Source organism: Podarcis gaigeae (genome assembly GCF_964106915.1).
Source record: "Podarcis gaigeae genome assembly, chromosome: 2".
Taxonomy (NCBI): domain Eukaryota; kingdom Metazoa; phylum Chordata; class Lepidosauria; order Squamata; family Lacertidae; genus Podarcis; species Podarcis gaigeae.
The window spans coordinates 103,169,198-103,184,164 of record NC_139679.1 but is presented as its reverse complement, the minus strand read 5'-3'; the positions used below and the strand labels follow the sequence as shown (position 1 = coordinate 103,184,164).

The 14,967-nt window shown below is 43.3% G+C and overlaps 1 protein-coding gene across 7 annotated transcripts in view; it reads left to right on the top strand.

The window, feature by feature from the left end:
• Positions 1 to 14,967, top strand: part of PTPRG (protein tyrosine phosphatase receptor type G) — a 548,154-nt gene that overhangs the window by 438,000 nt on the left and 95,187 nt on the right. For all 7 annotated transcript variants that reach the window (XM_083722995.1, XM_083722994.1, XM_083722991.1 and 4 more), the window contains exon 8: positions 1,846 to 2,038. In XM_083722995.1, coding sequence (XP_083579121.1) covers positions 1,846 to 2,038 — 193 coding nt within the window. The remainder of the gene's footprint in view (positions 1 to 1,845; positions 2,039 to 14,967) is intronic.

Below are 14,967 nucleotides of genomic sequence, written 5' to 3'. Positions count from 1 at the left end.
TAACTTGCTGGCAGGCTGGTATGGCAGAAGATGTTCCTTCAAGTTCTCCACCTCCAAGCCTTTTAGCTAATATGCAGCTGTCCCATTTTCATACCTTACTTTCCTGGCTACTACAATGAGTCCCTCGTCTCATAATCTAAAACCGATTGACGCATTATTCAGGGAACTCACAGAGCCCAGCCTTCCTAGCTGCAGCCAGGAACACATCTTTGCTTGAAAAATGTAAGCTGCTGCCACAGTTATTATTCATTCCATTAGTTTTCCTCTGATTTTTTTTTTTTCATATTCACCACAGCCCACTTCAGGAAAGTGTTTACACACTTTTATACCTCTGTGGGTTACAGGTTGTCGGCGTTTTAATGAAATGTTTGACTTGACAGAGTTTGCCAACGCAAATACATAAAAATGCAGTCTACATATGCAATCACATTATACATCCTGGAAAATATATTGCCATTTTTATAGGTTGGTTCTGGAAATGTATTAGAAACAAATACGGTCTGATCTTGAACAACCTGGTGCTTTCAAGGGCCTGGACATTTTGGGTAAAAATCAAAATTGCTTCATCAGTTTCACTCATGAAGGTAGTTCTTCAAGCAATGGAAAATAAATGATTTTTTAAAGTGTTTGTCAAAAACAATTGCAAGCTTGGTGTGTGTGTGTGTGTGTGTGTGTGCACGCACGCACGCACATGCTTTTCATTGCACATGGCCTTCTTTTGCCCAGTTTTCTATGACTTGTAATTGGACCTAAGTGCAGACGATCTTTTCTCTTAGAGATGAAATCTGGCACAGCAAAGAGCTGTGTCAGACATGTGGTTCAGTGCCTTTGCCAGCTTGAGGCTCTTGTTGCTTTGGATTATTATTACCCTAAGGTCCCAGGGTGTTACGACAGCTAAAAGACAATATTAAAAAACAGTCTAAAACCACTTATAGTCTAAGAAATAAGGTGGGTCTTAAAAATCTACATCTCACATGTGAAAAGCCAAGGTAAAGAAGTGCATCTTCTCCATCTTCCGAAAACTGTGTTATGAAGTTACCTCTGTGGTGAGGGAGTTCCACAACTTACAACTCCAGCACAACCTTTTGGCTGGCTGATGCTGATGAGAGTTGTCATCCAAAACAGCTGAAGGGCACCAGGTTGGCAAAAGCTGAAGTGGAGCATTAGGGAGCTTGAAAGGAGCAAGATCCATTTCCAGCTTTGCTCCTATCTTCAGAGCAGTAGTCGTCCCCCTCAATCCCTCTTTTTAGCCCCTTCCTCATTCTGTCCATCTAGCGCTAAGTTTGTTATCTCTGTGTGGCAGGGCCAAGCTTTTATAGTATCTACAGCTTGCAGCACAATAGGTCCCTCTACTCTAGCAACCGCTGGCCCTTCTAGATACTGCTGTAAACACAAATAATGGAAAGATGGAATGGCTGTGTGCTGAGCTGTGATTTGTGTATTGAATGTGTGCCCCTCTTCTGCAGGATAATAGTAAAACACACATACACAATGCCTTATAAAACAAAAGAGGGGGCTGTATATATCTGTAAGTACATACAGTACAGAGAGGCTAGGAAAGAATATTTTTCTTGCCTCCTCCAGACACTAACTTTGTAGAGGGTTTCTAAAGTGTTTGCTCGCTTGGCAGGCTAAAAATGGGGCTAGATAAAGCTGTTGGCAGTGATTTCAGCGGGCAGCCTGGTTTCCTGTTTGATTTATCAGTCTTGGCATCAGTACTTCCTGCCATTTTGCATTCTTATCAGCTGCCCAGATTTTGCCACATTGGTTTCCCCCCCCTAATTAATGCCCCCTCCTTTTCCCCCTTCCTTTTTCTTTCCCCTCATGCTGGTTTGCTACATTCAGCTGGAAGCGTTCTATTCCATATTTACCACGGAACAGCAAGACCACGTCAAGTCTGTGGAATACCTGAGGAATAACTTCCGGCCTCAGCAGAGCCTCAACAACAGGGTAGTTTCCAAGTCTGCTGTGAAGGACGCTTGGAGCCAAATTACAACCAGCAGCTTTGAAAACCCACTTGGCACTGAAGCCTCCAAAGGTAGAATGGGGTACACCATTTAAAACAAGGGGAAATGTTGTGCCTTTAGCTCTTTTGGGGTTTTTTCTTCACACGAGCTATTCAGGGTTGCTTAAATATACTGTTGCACTTTTCTGCGAATATGCTTTGTTTAAAAAGCACATCTCCGACCTGCCTGCCCTCCAGATGAACCACTGTTGTGAGCCCATCAGATGTGTCCAGGAAATCAGACTTGTACCACAATCTAAAGCAGGAGGTTAGGTTGAGGGTAAGGTATTAGGGAACCTCAGCAAGATAAGAGGCTCTTCCAGACTGTGGCATTAATAATCTGAATGGAAAACACTTGGACACCACTCTTAAGCAATGCTGTGACATTTCATGCTGCTTTGGTATATACAGAAGGATCTGCTTGTGAACCTTGATTTCACAAAAGACAAAAATGTGATGTTCCTAACATGGGAGGCTTGTGTCCCCCCAATTTTATTTTGTTTTATTTTAATACTTGTGATCTGATGGGATGCCAACTTTATCGATCATAGACAAAGGCCATCACAGCTTAAAACAAACACAAGACAATCATTCTATTCTTGGGGTAGTAGTAGCTCCTGCCACTTCCAATGCGTACACTGATATTTCAGGCTTTACAGAGGGCCCACGTTTTGCTAAGCATTTATTTCCGTAAAAGTGCTGAAAAGCAGAAACCTTAAATGAAGCACACTTTCTGCTTAAGTTGCTTTTTAGATTTTCCATGTCTCTGGGATGCTGTCACACTGATCGTCCCGCTGGCTTCAGGAGGCAGTTTTGTTTCGTAATGAAAATTACTGAGGTTTCCTGAGGAATCCCTAATTTAATTAGCAAATCAATCAATGAATGAATTATATTGTTTCCCAAAGCTGCTGAAATTTAAAATCCCATAAAAGGTAGTATATTGTTGCTGTTATTATTCATTTCTCTACTGCTTTATAGTTTTAAGGGAAAAAATCTCAAAGCGACTTACTGCATTAAAAGATCGAATAGAACAATCCAGAATAAAACATTGCTGAAGTAAGTCAAGCTAAAAGTGTACATTCAGTGCAGCACATTTAACAGGAAGCTAAAAGTTAGTTAGTTTGATTTATTACGGCCATTGGCCCATATCTAAAACAATACATCAAAATTTATCCATAAACAATACAATTTAAACAGTTCCAAGTTAAAACACCCATATAAAACCAATTTTACTTCAATTAAGTGAAGCTAAAATATTATCTTAAAATATTTCAAAATAAAACATTATAAAGAAGGTCGACTACAGAATGCACATTTAATGCAGCAAAGTCAACAAAAGAAAATTCCTAAACATTTCAAAAGAAAACGCTACTAAAGGAAGTCAGATGTAAAATGCACATTTAAAGCAACATAGCTGGGAAGAAAATAAAATGTTATCATAAGCATTGAACCTATCTACTGCTGTTACTGCCAGTTCTGCCAATCGTGGTGAGTGGCGGCTGTGGAAACTCAGGCTCAATGACTTGGGTCTGCACTAAGAATCAGCCAAGATGGCCTCTAGCCTTTTCAGCAGCCTGAGCTTTTGTAGCTGGAGTCACTGAGGGTCCTGTCTTTCCAGGCCAGGTGGAAAAAGGCCTACAAGGCAGGGAACAAGTCTTTCAGGACTCACAGCCATGACGGTCCCTATTGATATATATAGCTCAATCTGCTATGTAGATAGATATACCTATACTTTACTAACTCACACACTTGCTGAGGCACATTGACCCAGTGTATCATGGGACACACCCCATGTGAGGTCAGTATGCAAACTGGCCTCACATGCTTTGTGGCATGTCCTGAAAAGGCATGCAGCCTGCCTCATGAAGATCAGACATAAACAAAGCAAGCAGGCTCTGTGAGCCTTCCTTTCCCCCAGGGAACCCAGATAGCGAGGGGCTGTGGAGAGTTGTTATTCACTCCACATGCACCGACACGTACCGGTATATATGTGCACATAAACAAAGCTTTGGGGAAGCGGTCGAGATCACAAGTGAGCTGAAAAATATGGTTAATCAAAAAATGTAGCATGCTCAGGCCTAATAATGACACTTTGGTTATGAGTGTTTGGAGCCGGTGTTGTATCATTGTCAGGAAGCATTAATATTTATTGGCTGTGTGTTGCTCACCTCAGGGGCACTAATGAAAGGTAATAGCTTGCATTATAAGAAAGTGACAAAATGGGCTTCTTTTTGTTTTGAGAGCAGCCCCGGTGCCTTGGTAACATGTTGCACAGTATTCGAGAAGCTTTACCACTTGGGGTGAATGCCTGGATAAAGTTCATCTCGATCAATTGTAAAATAAGGATGCAGTGAAAGGGAGGTATGGGGAAGCCGGATGAAAGAAGGTATACGAAAATAAGATTGTGAAACTATACATGTTTGTTTTTGTTTTAGTTTGTCTTTATTATGTGTTGTGCTTGTCTTTTTTTGTGTGTGTTTAAAAAATTGAATAAAAAAATATTAAAAAAAATAAATAAAGTTCATCTCGATCGATGGTGTGGAAATGATGAAACAGCCGTATCATCAAGTGCTCAGTGCTTCTGGCCACACTGCCTTTTTCTGGCTCCACACTTGTTTCGAGGCTGACAGCAGCTCTATAGTGCTAGGGATGGTTACAGCCATAAAGAATTCAGAACAGGGCTGGGGACCCATGGTACTCTAGATGTGACAGGATTCCAGTTCCCATCAGCCCCAGCAGCAGGGCCAGTGGTCCAGGAGAATAGGAACTGCAGTTGAGGAAGGCCTATGTCAGGAGGACCATAGGTTCTCCAATCCCTGGCGTAGACAGAGTCCACATACAGCTGCTGCAGTACTGACATAATGTTCTTTCTCCAGATGAGAAGTGTGTGACAAACTGGGAACTTTTAAATCTGTGCTTTGCTGCCTCATATTGAGGCACCAAGAGCTGTAGGTCAGATGGTTCCTCAGGCTATGATACCTCCTCAGGCTCCAGAGTGACTCCACCCAGACTCTTTTGTGTCAGGCTTAGTCTTTGCCTGGGTAACAGTCAGCCTTGTTAGCATTGACTCTCGTATCTATAAGTGTTCCTCAATTACAGGTCTTCCTGTTTGCTTAGATTTTCCCTCAGATCCTTGTCCCAGGGGCTCAGGTCTGTTGTTTTCCAGCTCTCTAAATCTGTATAATGCCCATCATCAGAGAAGAGTGTGGTGTTGCTACTGAAGTGACCCATTTTCTCTTCTAACTTTAACGCACCAAAAAAGCAACTGCTGTAGTGTCATAACTCTTCCCAACCTGGGAATTTGCTGTGATGGATAAGGAGCTATGGAGGCTGCTTTTTGCAGGAGATGCTAATTATATGCCGCTTGGGGTTAAAATATATTTGTGGTTAACATACGCTTGCCCAGGAAGCCAATTTGCCAAGGGGTTGAAGTGAAGAAGTCTTACCCCAGTTTTTACTACATGCTAAAATGCATGGTAGGGGAGAAAAATCCCACCATGTGTCCATTAATCCATTTGACAAAGCAGAGGCATGTTAGACATCTTAGACACTTGGTAAGCTCATCATCTGTACTTCATTGCTGAGCATGGATGTGAACTTGGGTCTCCACAGTGCTGATCATTTAAACCAAAACTACTGATTTGCATCATAAAGTGCCTGGTCAAAGGCTCTTGAAGTCTTGGACGAGGTGCATCACATTGATTCATATTCTCCATGCATAGAACATTAAGTAGCTGACTGATTCCATTCTGGGCAAAGGCGTCTCTGAGGTCTGATTCACACAAAATGTTTTTGCATGGTTTATGTCATTGACCCAACTGAATTACTACAGTGATACTGTGACATTTATAGTCGCAAGCACAGCACATGCAGCTTCCCATGTGATTTGTGTGGCTCAGCCTGAATGAGGAAACTTTCTGCAGCGCATATTCTGTTTATTTTATATTTATCTTATTTTATAGCTTTCTGTCCCAGCCTTCCTCCAAAATGGAGCACAGGGTATTTTTTCCCCAGTCTTCAGAAGAAAAAGGCTCCCAAAGCTTTCCCAAAGATTTCAAAGGGAGAATCCTAAAGTTGATGTTCTCCCTGTGCAGTTGAAGGAGAGGCCCTGCAGTTCCATCATTCTCCCTGTCTTATATTAGAGCCTTATGGAATGGCTTCTGTAGATGATGGTGCTAGAAGGATCTTCAGTAGGTAGCAGTGCTAGGCAAAAGTGCCTTGATGAACCCTTAGCAGTCAAAATAAACAATACTGGGCTGGGTAGATCAAAAGTCAGCATAAGGCAGATTCTTTGGTAATCTCAAACATATGCTGGAGATGTTTCACGTGTATGTCTAGCACAGGCTTCCTCAAACTTGGCCCTCCAGATGTTTTTGGCCTACAACTCCCATGATCCCTAGCTAGCAGGACCAGTGGTCAGGGATTATGGGAACTGTAATCTCAAAACATCTGGAGAGCTGAGTTTGAGGAAGCCTGGTCTAGTACAACATGACAAAGATCACCATGTCAAACTGATCTGTGAATTCAGGTCGCCAAGACCAAATGGGAGCTAGGATTTGAGCCCAGGTCTCCAGGTGTCTTGGCGACAGCTGCTGGCGTTTTGCTCCATCTTAGACTGAGCAGCTATTTGAGCTCTTCACCCCTATGCCTTGTGAATTATGCCAGCGCAGATTTCTGTCCTCCCCCTGCCCACCACTAGTGAACTGGCAGAGCTGTTCTATGAAACCACACACTCTGGAATAGTTCTGTTTCCTGGGTGGCTGGGCGATTTCTCCCAGGGACACCCCTATTCCGTCCTTTAGTGGGGCACATGGGGTGATGATTATTCATTTCAGGCCAGCTTGTCCTTGAGTGGCTGCTTGTGGTTAAGACACTGTCTGCAGTGACAAATGGGATGCAGTTCTCTCAGGCTTGGTTGGCGTGCTAAGTGGACAACAAGCTCTAGGTGCATTTTTGCAAACTTGGAAAAAAGAAATACGCTCTCCCAGTCTGAAATGAATTGCCATGCCTCCCTCTGAAGGTGACAGGGCTGGCTTGTATTTGTTGCTGAGAGACAGTGATGTGACTCTTCTGCAGCCTTTGCCTCAGCAAAGGTGAGGGAGGAAACGAAATGGCTGATCTGCTGCACATCCCGAGCTGCTGACATATAAATGAAATGACTTGAAGTCAAAATCCATGAGCAGAAGAAGCTCAGCTTGTTTATTCAACTCCTAACATCACTACATCCTTCTGTGGTGTCATCCATTCACAAAAGCACTGTGGACATAGATTTATTTATTTTTACTGGCAAACAAAAATAGAAGAGCTTTGGTCACACGCTGACTAACATCCTTGTTGATGGTGTCAGAGAAGAACAGCAAAAGTATCAGGGTGCATTTGCACTGGCCCGTGTGTGTGTGTGTGTGTGTGTGTGTGTGTGTGTGTGTGTAGAAACTGCAGTTGTTGTTCCTGGGATTGAGCACCCCGTTCTCACAGTGGCCATCCGGATACCTGTGGGAAACTGGCAAGCAGGATCTGAGCACAAGAGCCCTGCCCACTCCTGTGGCTTCCAGCAACTGGTATTCAGAAGCATCACTGCCTTCGACAGTGGGAGTGGTGCAAAGCCGTAACTTTTTTTTAGTGCTCCCTGTTCAAATTTCACCTAAGTCATGAACTCACTGCATGTCCTTAGGCCCTGGAGAGCTGTGACCGGTCAGAGCTGACCAGCTTTCCCCAAACTAGTCTGCTCCAGATATCATTGGACTACTGCAACTCCCGTGTCTGACTGGGGATGATGGGAGTTGTAGTCCAACAACATATGGAAAGCCCTAGGTTGAGGAAGGCTGGAGCAGACAGTGCTGATCTCAATGGATCAATAGTCTACGAGGCAGCTTCCTATGTTTTGGATGTCTGCTTTTCTGAAGTATTTATTCATGTCTCTTGTGGAAGTACCCTTATCATTTGTGACCTGTACCAGATCCGGATTCTTATCTTCCTGCCCTTTTTCTGAACTCTTTCAAGTACTCCATCCTCCAGCCAAGATCCTTGCCTCCTTCCCAGCCTCCTAGTTCCCTTAGTCTTGGTCCAATTCCACCCTTATCTTTACCCACAACTGAGTCACCGCTTTCTGTTCTCACATGTCTGGAGATAGGAATTCTGGTTTGGCGAGACAGTGTTTTCATTCAGACTTGGAATATTCAGGAATATCTTTCACAGCAGATGAAATGCAGACCCACCTGCTTACATTTTTGCCGGTAGAAGTGATTTTGTCACCGCTGTGCTACAATTAACAAAGAAAGCTTAGCCCCTTCCCAGAGATAGTATGTCAACAGGGACAGGGATGGTGCTTAGCAGCCATTTCTGCTGTTTTGAATTGCTATGAGTTTGTATTGAATTTTATTACTTGTTGGATGAAATGATTTGTTTATTGCCTTATTTATATGCTGTTGTGGTTTTTATATGATTATAGTGATTATAATGTTGCTTTTTAATGTTGTTGTTGTTATTGTGAGAAGGTTTGAGCTTAGCATTGTTGTTGGAAAAGCAGCAAACAAATATTCCAATCTGACCAATAAAAAAAAATATCAAGAAGGCTATGAAAGGGTCCTTAGCAGTTTGATCAGTTGGTTTTCCAGACTTTTATGGTTCTTACTGTGAGTCTACAGTAAGCCTTTTTTTATTTTCCAGAGCATGTTGTTTTATTTTCTGTCTCCTGTCACTGTAAATCAAGACTGACTCTTAAAATTGTCAACAAGGTGAAAACGTGACTTCTTTGCAGCATTTTAGATCTGAAAGTGATGTGCAAATCTGATCTGGCAGTCAGAATAACCTGAACTTGTATATGATTTATTGATCCTGGACTGACAAGTAGTAAATAAAGCCACACATCCCATATTAAGTAATGGAGAATGGCCACAACCCACTTTAGTGCCATAGACTTTTATTTTCTTTTTATGGCACTACTCCAGAGTAAGTGGGCTGTGGATTACAGATAGACACTCTTGCTTTTCAACATTTATTAGTGTCTGTCAATGAAACCAGCATAATGTTGCTCATAATAATGCCAGCAAATCATCACTGAACTGTCAGAGGTGTGATTCAGCTCCAGGGCCAAGGTCTGGAGGTATTCCTGCTGTTGATCTAGATATCCCCAACAATGCATGCCCATCAGTGGGGAATCTAAATGCAAAACATAGGAGGTGCCCATAAACTGGCAGAAGCTAAGCGCCTCTAGGAATAAATGTCTGCAGAAGCAGCCCTTTCCTTCTGAAAATCACAGAGTAGGTAATTTGCTCTGCACGTGAGGATTTGCTCTTTTGGAGGTGCTTTCAGGGAGCAGTGCCAGCTCCAGGTTTCCAGGACTTTAAAAGGGTATTTTTTCTTTTTTAAGGTCTTGCCTTTAGAAATATAAGCAGGGCCTACTTGTTCTATCTTCCCAGTCTCAAACGTTTTACAGCAAAAGGGACATTTTAGGGATGATATGGACATGCAATGAGGCATTCTTCTTGTAGTGTCCTGGCAATTTATGGTTATTTAAATCCATTTTGTAGCAAAGGGGATTAGGGTCACACTGTAAACTTTGGTTGAGGCTGAGCTGTATCTAATTTGTGTACTTCATTTAGGCCTTTGCTCAGCTGGAAGTGAGGTGTTGGAGGGTTTGACAGATAGACACTCAAATCCAAGCAAACTACTCCACCACAGCTGCATCTGGTCTGTGGAATCGAGTGGATACTTCAGTTTGAATTATTAGACTCCTAAGAATCTCAAATCATTTGCACACACCAGTTAAGGTGCATCATGAATGTGTGATGGGGGGGCAGCAAGATTGTGGCCCACCTGACCCCAGGGAGGGGCCAGCTCACTTAATTGGATTAAGTGGTGATGCCCAAGGTAAAGGTAAAGGAACCCCTGGCCGTTATGTCCAGTCGTGACCGACTCTGGGGTTGCGGCGCTCATCTCGCTTTACTGGCTGAGGGAGCCGGCATACATCTTCTGGGTCATGTGGCCAGCATGACTAAGCCGCTTCTGGCAAAACCAGAGCAGCACACGGAAACGCCATTTACCTTCCCACCGGAGTGGTACCTATTTATCTACTTGCACTTTGACGTGCTTTCGAACTGCTAGGTGGGCAGGACCTGGGACTGAGTAACGGGAGCTCACCCCGTCTTGGGGATTCGAACCGCCGACCTTCTGATCAGCAACCCTTCACTCTGTGGTTTAGACCACAGCGCCACCTGCGTCCCTGATGCCCTATGTACACATACCTAATTGTGGTTGTTTCTTACTAAGCAAAATGAGGCATAAGAAGTACAGGTTATTGAGCCTTCACATGTTGGCATCTAAAGTGGAGAGGCAAACTAGACTCAGGGTGTCTTTAAAATAAATAATATAAAAAAATCACACACATATGATTGAGAATTAGGAGTTCTTCATCCCCCTGTAGATCTTTTCCTTCAGTATCTCTGATTTAGGGTGATAAATTGTTGTTTATAGAAGTATATTTGTTATATCATGTCCAAAGCTTTGGGGCTCATTAACTGTGCTGTTGCAAGCTTCACAACACTTATCCGAGCGTCCCCCGAGGTGTCCTCTTGACATCAGAGTTCTCCGGCGCAGATGCCTGATTGTCTCCCCAGAGGTGCCAGATTGCCCTTCGCCAGAGCCTCAAATGGCGCTCTTGTCACCCGTGGGGATTTGCCTTCAAGTGCCACCTTTAATTGTGATCCTAGACTTAGTTAATGAACAGTTATAGTTTTACTACATTAGCACCTACCAAGTGGCGTTGACTCTAAATCGGCATCTGTGATATTTCTCAAGTATTCCACACAAATTCTCTCTTCTCCCCCTTCAGTATTTACATCCTTGTCACATGCCTTCCTTTTCATAATGTACCTTGCATCGTCTTGGCACATCAGTAAGATTCTAATCACATCTTTCAGTGTGGTCCCTTTGGATTTTTCTATTATTATTATTATTATTATTATTATTATTATTATTATTATTATTATTATTTTAAGGTACATCATGTGTGGATTTCAGATTTCTGCTGCCTTGTCATCTATTTTTCCTTCTCACCATTTCCTTCATTGGTACAGTTTCATTGATGTGTCAACCTGAGAACAGGGCCTGGTGTCGTCATTGTCTATATATAGTTTTTTGTTAATTGCATGACAGCTAAGTATCTTGTGTGATAATGCCCCCACCTCTGCAAGTCTGTCTGTCCTTGTTCTCCTTCTAAATCACTTACCTCTGAAACTTGAGAGGTAAAAGGAAGCTACAACGCATGTGTACGAAATATGTCAGCATTTCCTGTAAGTACTACAGGTACTACAGAGGGGAACAGGTAGCCATTGGTGACTTTGTGATACCAGCAGCCACTCTTATTTTTAAAACATAGCAAGTTCATGGTTAGCCCATTCTACAAAAAAAGTATGATACGTGTGTTAGTTGTGGTTTGCGTGCTATGGCTTATTGAACCTACCAAGGTACAAAAATGACAATAATTCACTTTGAATGGTCAGTGACCCTCTTCTGTGGCACTTAATGCCATTTTTGGACCTTCTTTTGAAAGAGACAAAAATTAGCTTATTTTGGTACCAAAATAAGCCCAGTTGGTTGAAAAATAAGCAAAACAGAGGTTTTTTTCTAAACTGATGCAGAAATTGCATTCGCCTAAATTGCACGAAAATCAGAATTTAAAAAAAATTTCTCCTGCGCCCAATTTTGGACCAAAAAATGTGTAAAAATTAATCTGAGGTTATCTCACAACCTCACATTAAAATATGAAGAAAATCTGAGTCATTAGAGCACGTGGCCCCAGGTGATTTGGCGTTGAATGAGCCCCCAGTAACTTAACAAGTAGGAAAGATGTTTTTCTATGCCTGGAAGATTTGTGTGAGAGTGTCAGGTGGGCTGACCACACCTACTTTTGGCCACACACACCTCTGGCAGGCAACACACATCCCCGAGGCTTGGTGAAAGGTAACTGTGGTCCTTAGGCCAAAAAAGGTTAGCCATCTCTGACTTACAATAATGAAGAATTGCCTTCCATTAAGGGAAGTTTACTCTGGTGGCCAGTCACTCTCTTCCCTAAGCTAGGGAGCCCAGTCTTGTGGCCACATGTCTATGCACATGCGTGGTTGGTGGGCATATTGCTTGTAATTTAATAACGAAGATTCCCTCCCCTTTTATATATACCTACCCACCCTCTAAAGGGACACGGGTGGCACTGTGGTGTAAACCACTGAGCCTCGGGCTTGCCGATCAGAAGGTCGGCGGTTCAAATCCCCGCAACTGGGTGAGCTCCTGTTGTTGGCAGTGAGAGATTTTACTTTCTTGGGTTCCATGATCACTGCAGATGGCAACAGCAGTCATGAAACTAAAAGACGTCTGCTTCTTGGGAGAAAAGCAATGACAAACCTAGACAGAGTCTTAAAAGGCAGAGACATCACCTTGCCGACAAAGAAGGCTGATCGCCAAAGAATTGATGCTTTTGAATTATGGTGCTGGAGGAGTCCCATGCACTGCAAGATCAAACCTATCCATTCTGAAGGAAATCAGCCCTGAGTGCTCACAGGAAGGACAGATCCTGAAGCTGAGGCTCCAATACTTTGGCCACCTCATGAGAAGAGAAGACTCCTTGGAAAAGACCCTAATGTTAGGAAAGATTGAGGGCACAAGGAGAAGGGGACGACAGAGGACGAGATGGTTGGACAGTGTTCTCGAAGCTACCAACATGAGTCTGACCAAACTGCGGGAGGCAGTGGAAGACAGGAGTGCCTGGTGTGCTCTGGTCAATGGGGTCACGAAGAGTCGGACACGGCTAAACAACTAAACAACAACATAGCAGGGGTGGTGAACTTGTGGCCTTGCAGATGTTGTGGGCCTCCAACTCCCATTAGAGCCAGCCAGCATGAGAAATGCTCAGAGCTGCTGGGAATTTTATTCCAGCAACATTGCCGGTTAGTCACTGCTACTCTGTAGGCCTCAGAGTATATAGACATAGACATGAATAAAAGGAATCTGAAAGTCTCTGGAAGAATGTCTTCATTCAGTTTGCATACTCTTGTTTTATAGTGTGTCATATACAATGTGTTATAGCAGGTTGAGAAGGTCTGGATGTGACCCTTGCACGAAATATGAGCAAGATATTTCCCGTAGTTATGGGAGCTACAAGAGGGAGAAGACCACCTGAGGTTCTTTTAAGCAGAACGTTTGTTTCAACAGTAGACACAATCTGTCATAGAGAACAAAACAGTGACAGATCCCAGTTTTTTAAAAAGGAAGAATTTGGATGGATTTCAAGAGAACCAAGAGAAAATCTTGAAGGGGGAAAAAGCAAACAGAAATGAAACTTGTGGACTGGCTTAGTGCATGTGCTATAAAAGCACGTGCATTTTAAAATGGCCTCTTTTAGCAACACCCTTTTGTTCCTCTTGCTCGTATTTCCTAATTCCCAAATGCAATCCAAATGTGTAAGTGCATTCAGTCACAATGTCGTTTTTTGTTTCCTATAGTTTGCCTGTTCCTAACCCCTCAGAGTAACTTACTGCTGTAGTAACTGTACTATCGTCGTAGTAAAAATAATTTACCGTTGCTGTTTTTGTTGTTGCTATTGCTGATGTTGTGGTTGTTGTTGGTGATAATGATGATGATGATGAGGTATCACCAAAGGGTGCAATCCCAGAACCTGTTAGGTCAGGGGTCAGCAAACTTTTTCAGCAGGGGGCCGGTCCACTGTCCCTCAGACCTTGTGGAGGGCCGGACTATTTTTTTTTGGGGGGGGGGAGAATGAACGAATTCCTATGCCCCACAAATAACCCAGAGATGCATTTTAAATAAAAGGCCACATTCTACTCATGTAAAAACATGCTGATTCCCACACTGTCCGCGGGCCAGATTTAGAAGGCGATTGGTCCGGATCCGGCCCCTGGGCCTTAGTTTGCCTACCCGTGTGTTAGGTCAATGTTAACGTTAGTGGAATTGATGTCCTTTACCTGTTGTTCTTGGGTTTGTTTGTTTTTTCATTTTGTTGATGATGCACGGAGGTGTAAATGGAGACAAGAACCTAATGGCGTATCAGCCCCCTGCCCCGCCATTCTGGGATCTGCTGCTCAAATTGTCTTCGTAAGCTGGCCTTGTGCTATGTAACAGCAGTGACGAAATGCCCATAAACTAGGTTTCCACCATTCTCCAATCCCTACCCTCCATAAGCAGCCTCAACTCACATTGTCTTTCTTTCCCATATCTGCAATGCAGAGATAGACTTCAGAGCAAGATCTTAACTGAGTGGTCGGGCTTCTGCCTTGCTCTTAGAAGGTCCCGGGTTCAGTATTCTGCATCTCCAAGTAGGACTGAGAGAGATTCCTGCCCCAAATCCTGGAGAGCCCCTGTCAACCAGTTTAGACAGTACTGAGCTAGATGGATGGACCAGTGTTGTGACTCATTGTAAAGTGACTTCCTATTTTCCTAAACTCAGTTGCATGTTGTGTTACAGAAGTTAAGCGTTGGCTGTAGTCTTCCTGTTCAGAGGGAAAAGGCAACATGGGCACAAGAGGGTTTCAGGGCTTTGTGTTTAGCCTCACCCCTGAGACCACATTAACTACCTCCGACCCACCTACAGTTAGTAGGAAGAGCCTTTGGTATTCATGGAGGCTCCCTGTGTGATGGTGAAGATCTGGGCTTTCAGTTGCAGAGGGAGTTTCCATGGATATGCAATGCTCCCTGCTAAAGAAGTCCCCTCCCCTCATAACAAGAGCTGGGAGAATCTTTTGACCTTAGGATGTGCATGAAATGCTCAGCTCTATGGTATATCTGTTGCCTCTTCCGTCCGAAATGATATGAACATTGGGCTTCCCTCAGAAAGGAGAAGTAGGACAGAAACAATAAATGGAGTGAATAAAATCTGGGCAATGCTGTTCCTCCCATTAGCTCCTTCACCCTTGCTTGCTTTCTGCAGGAGAAATTTGGTGGAATTGGCATCA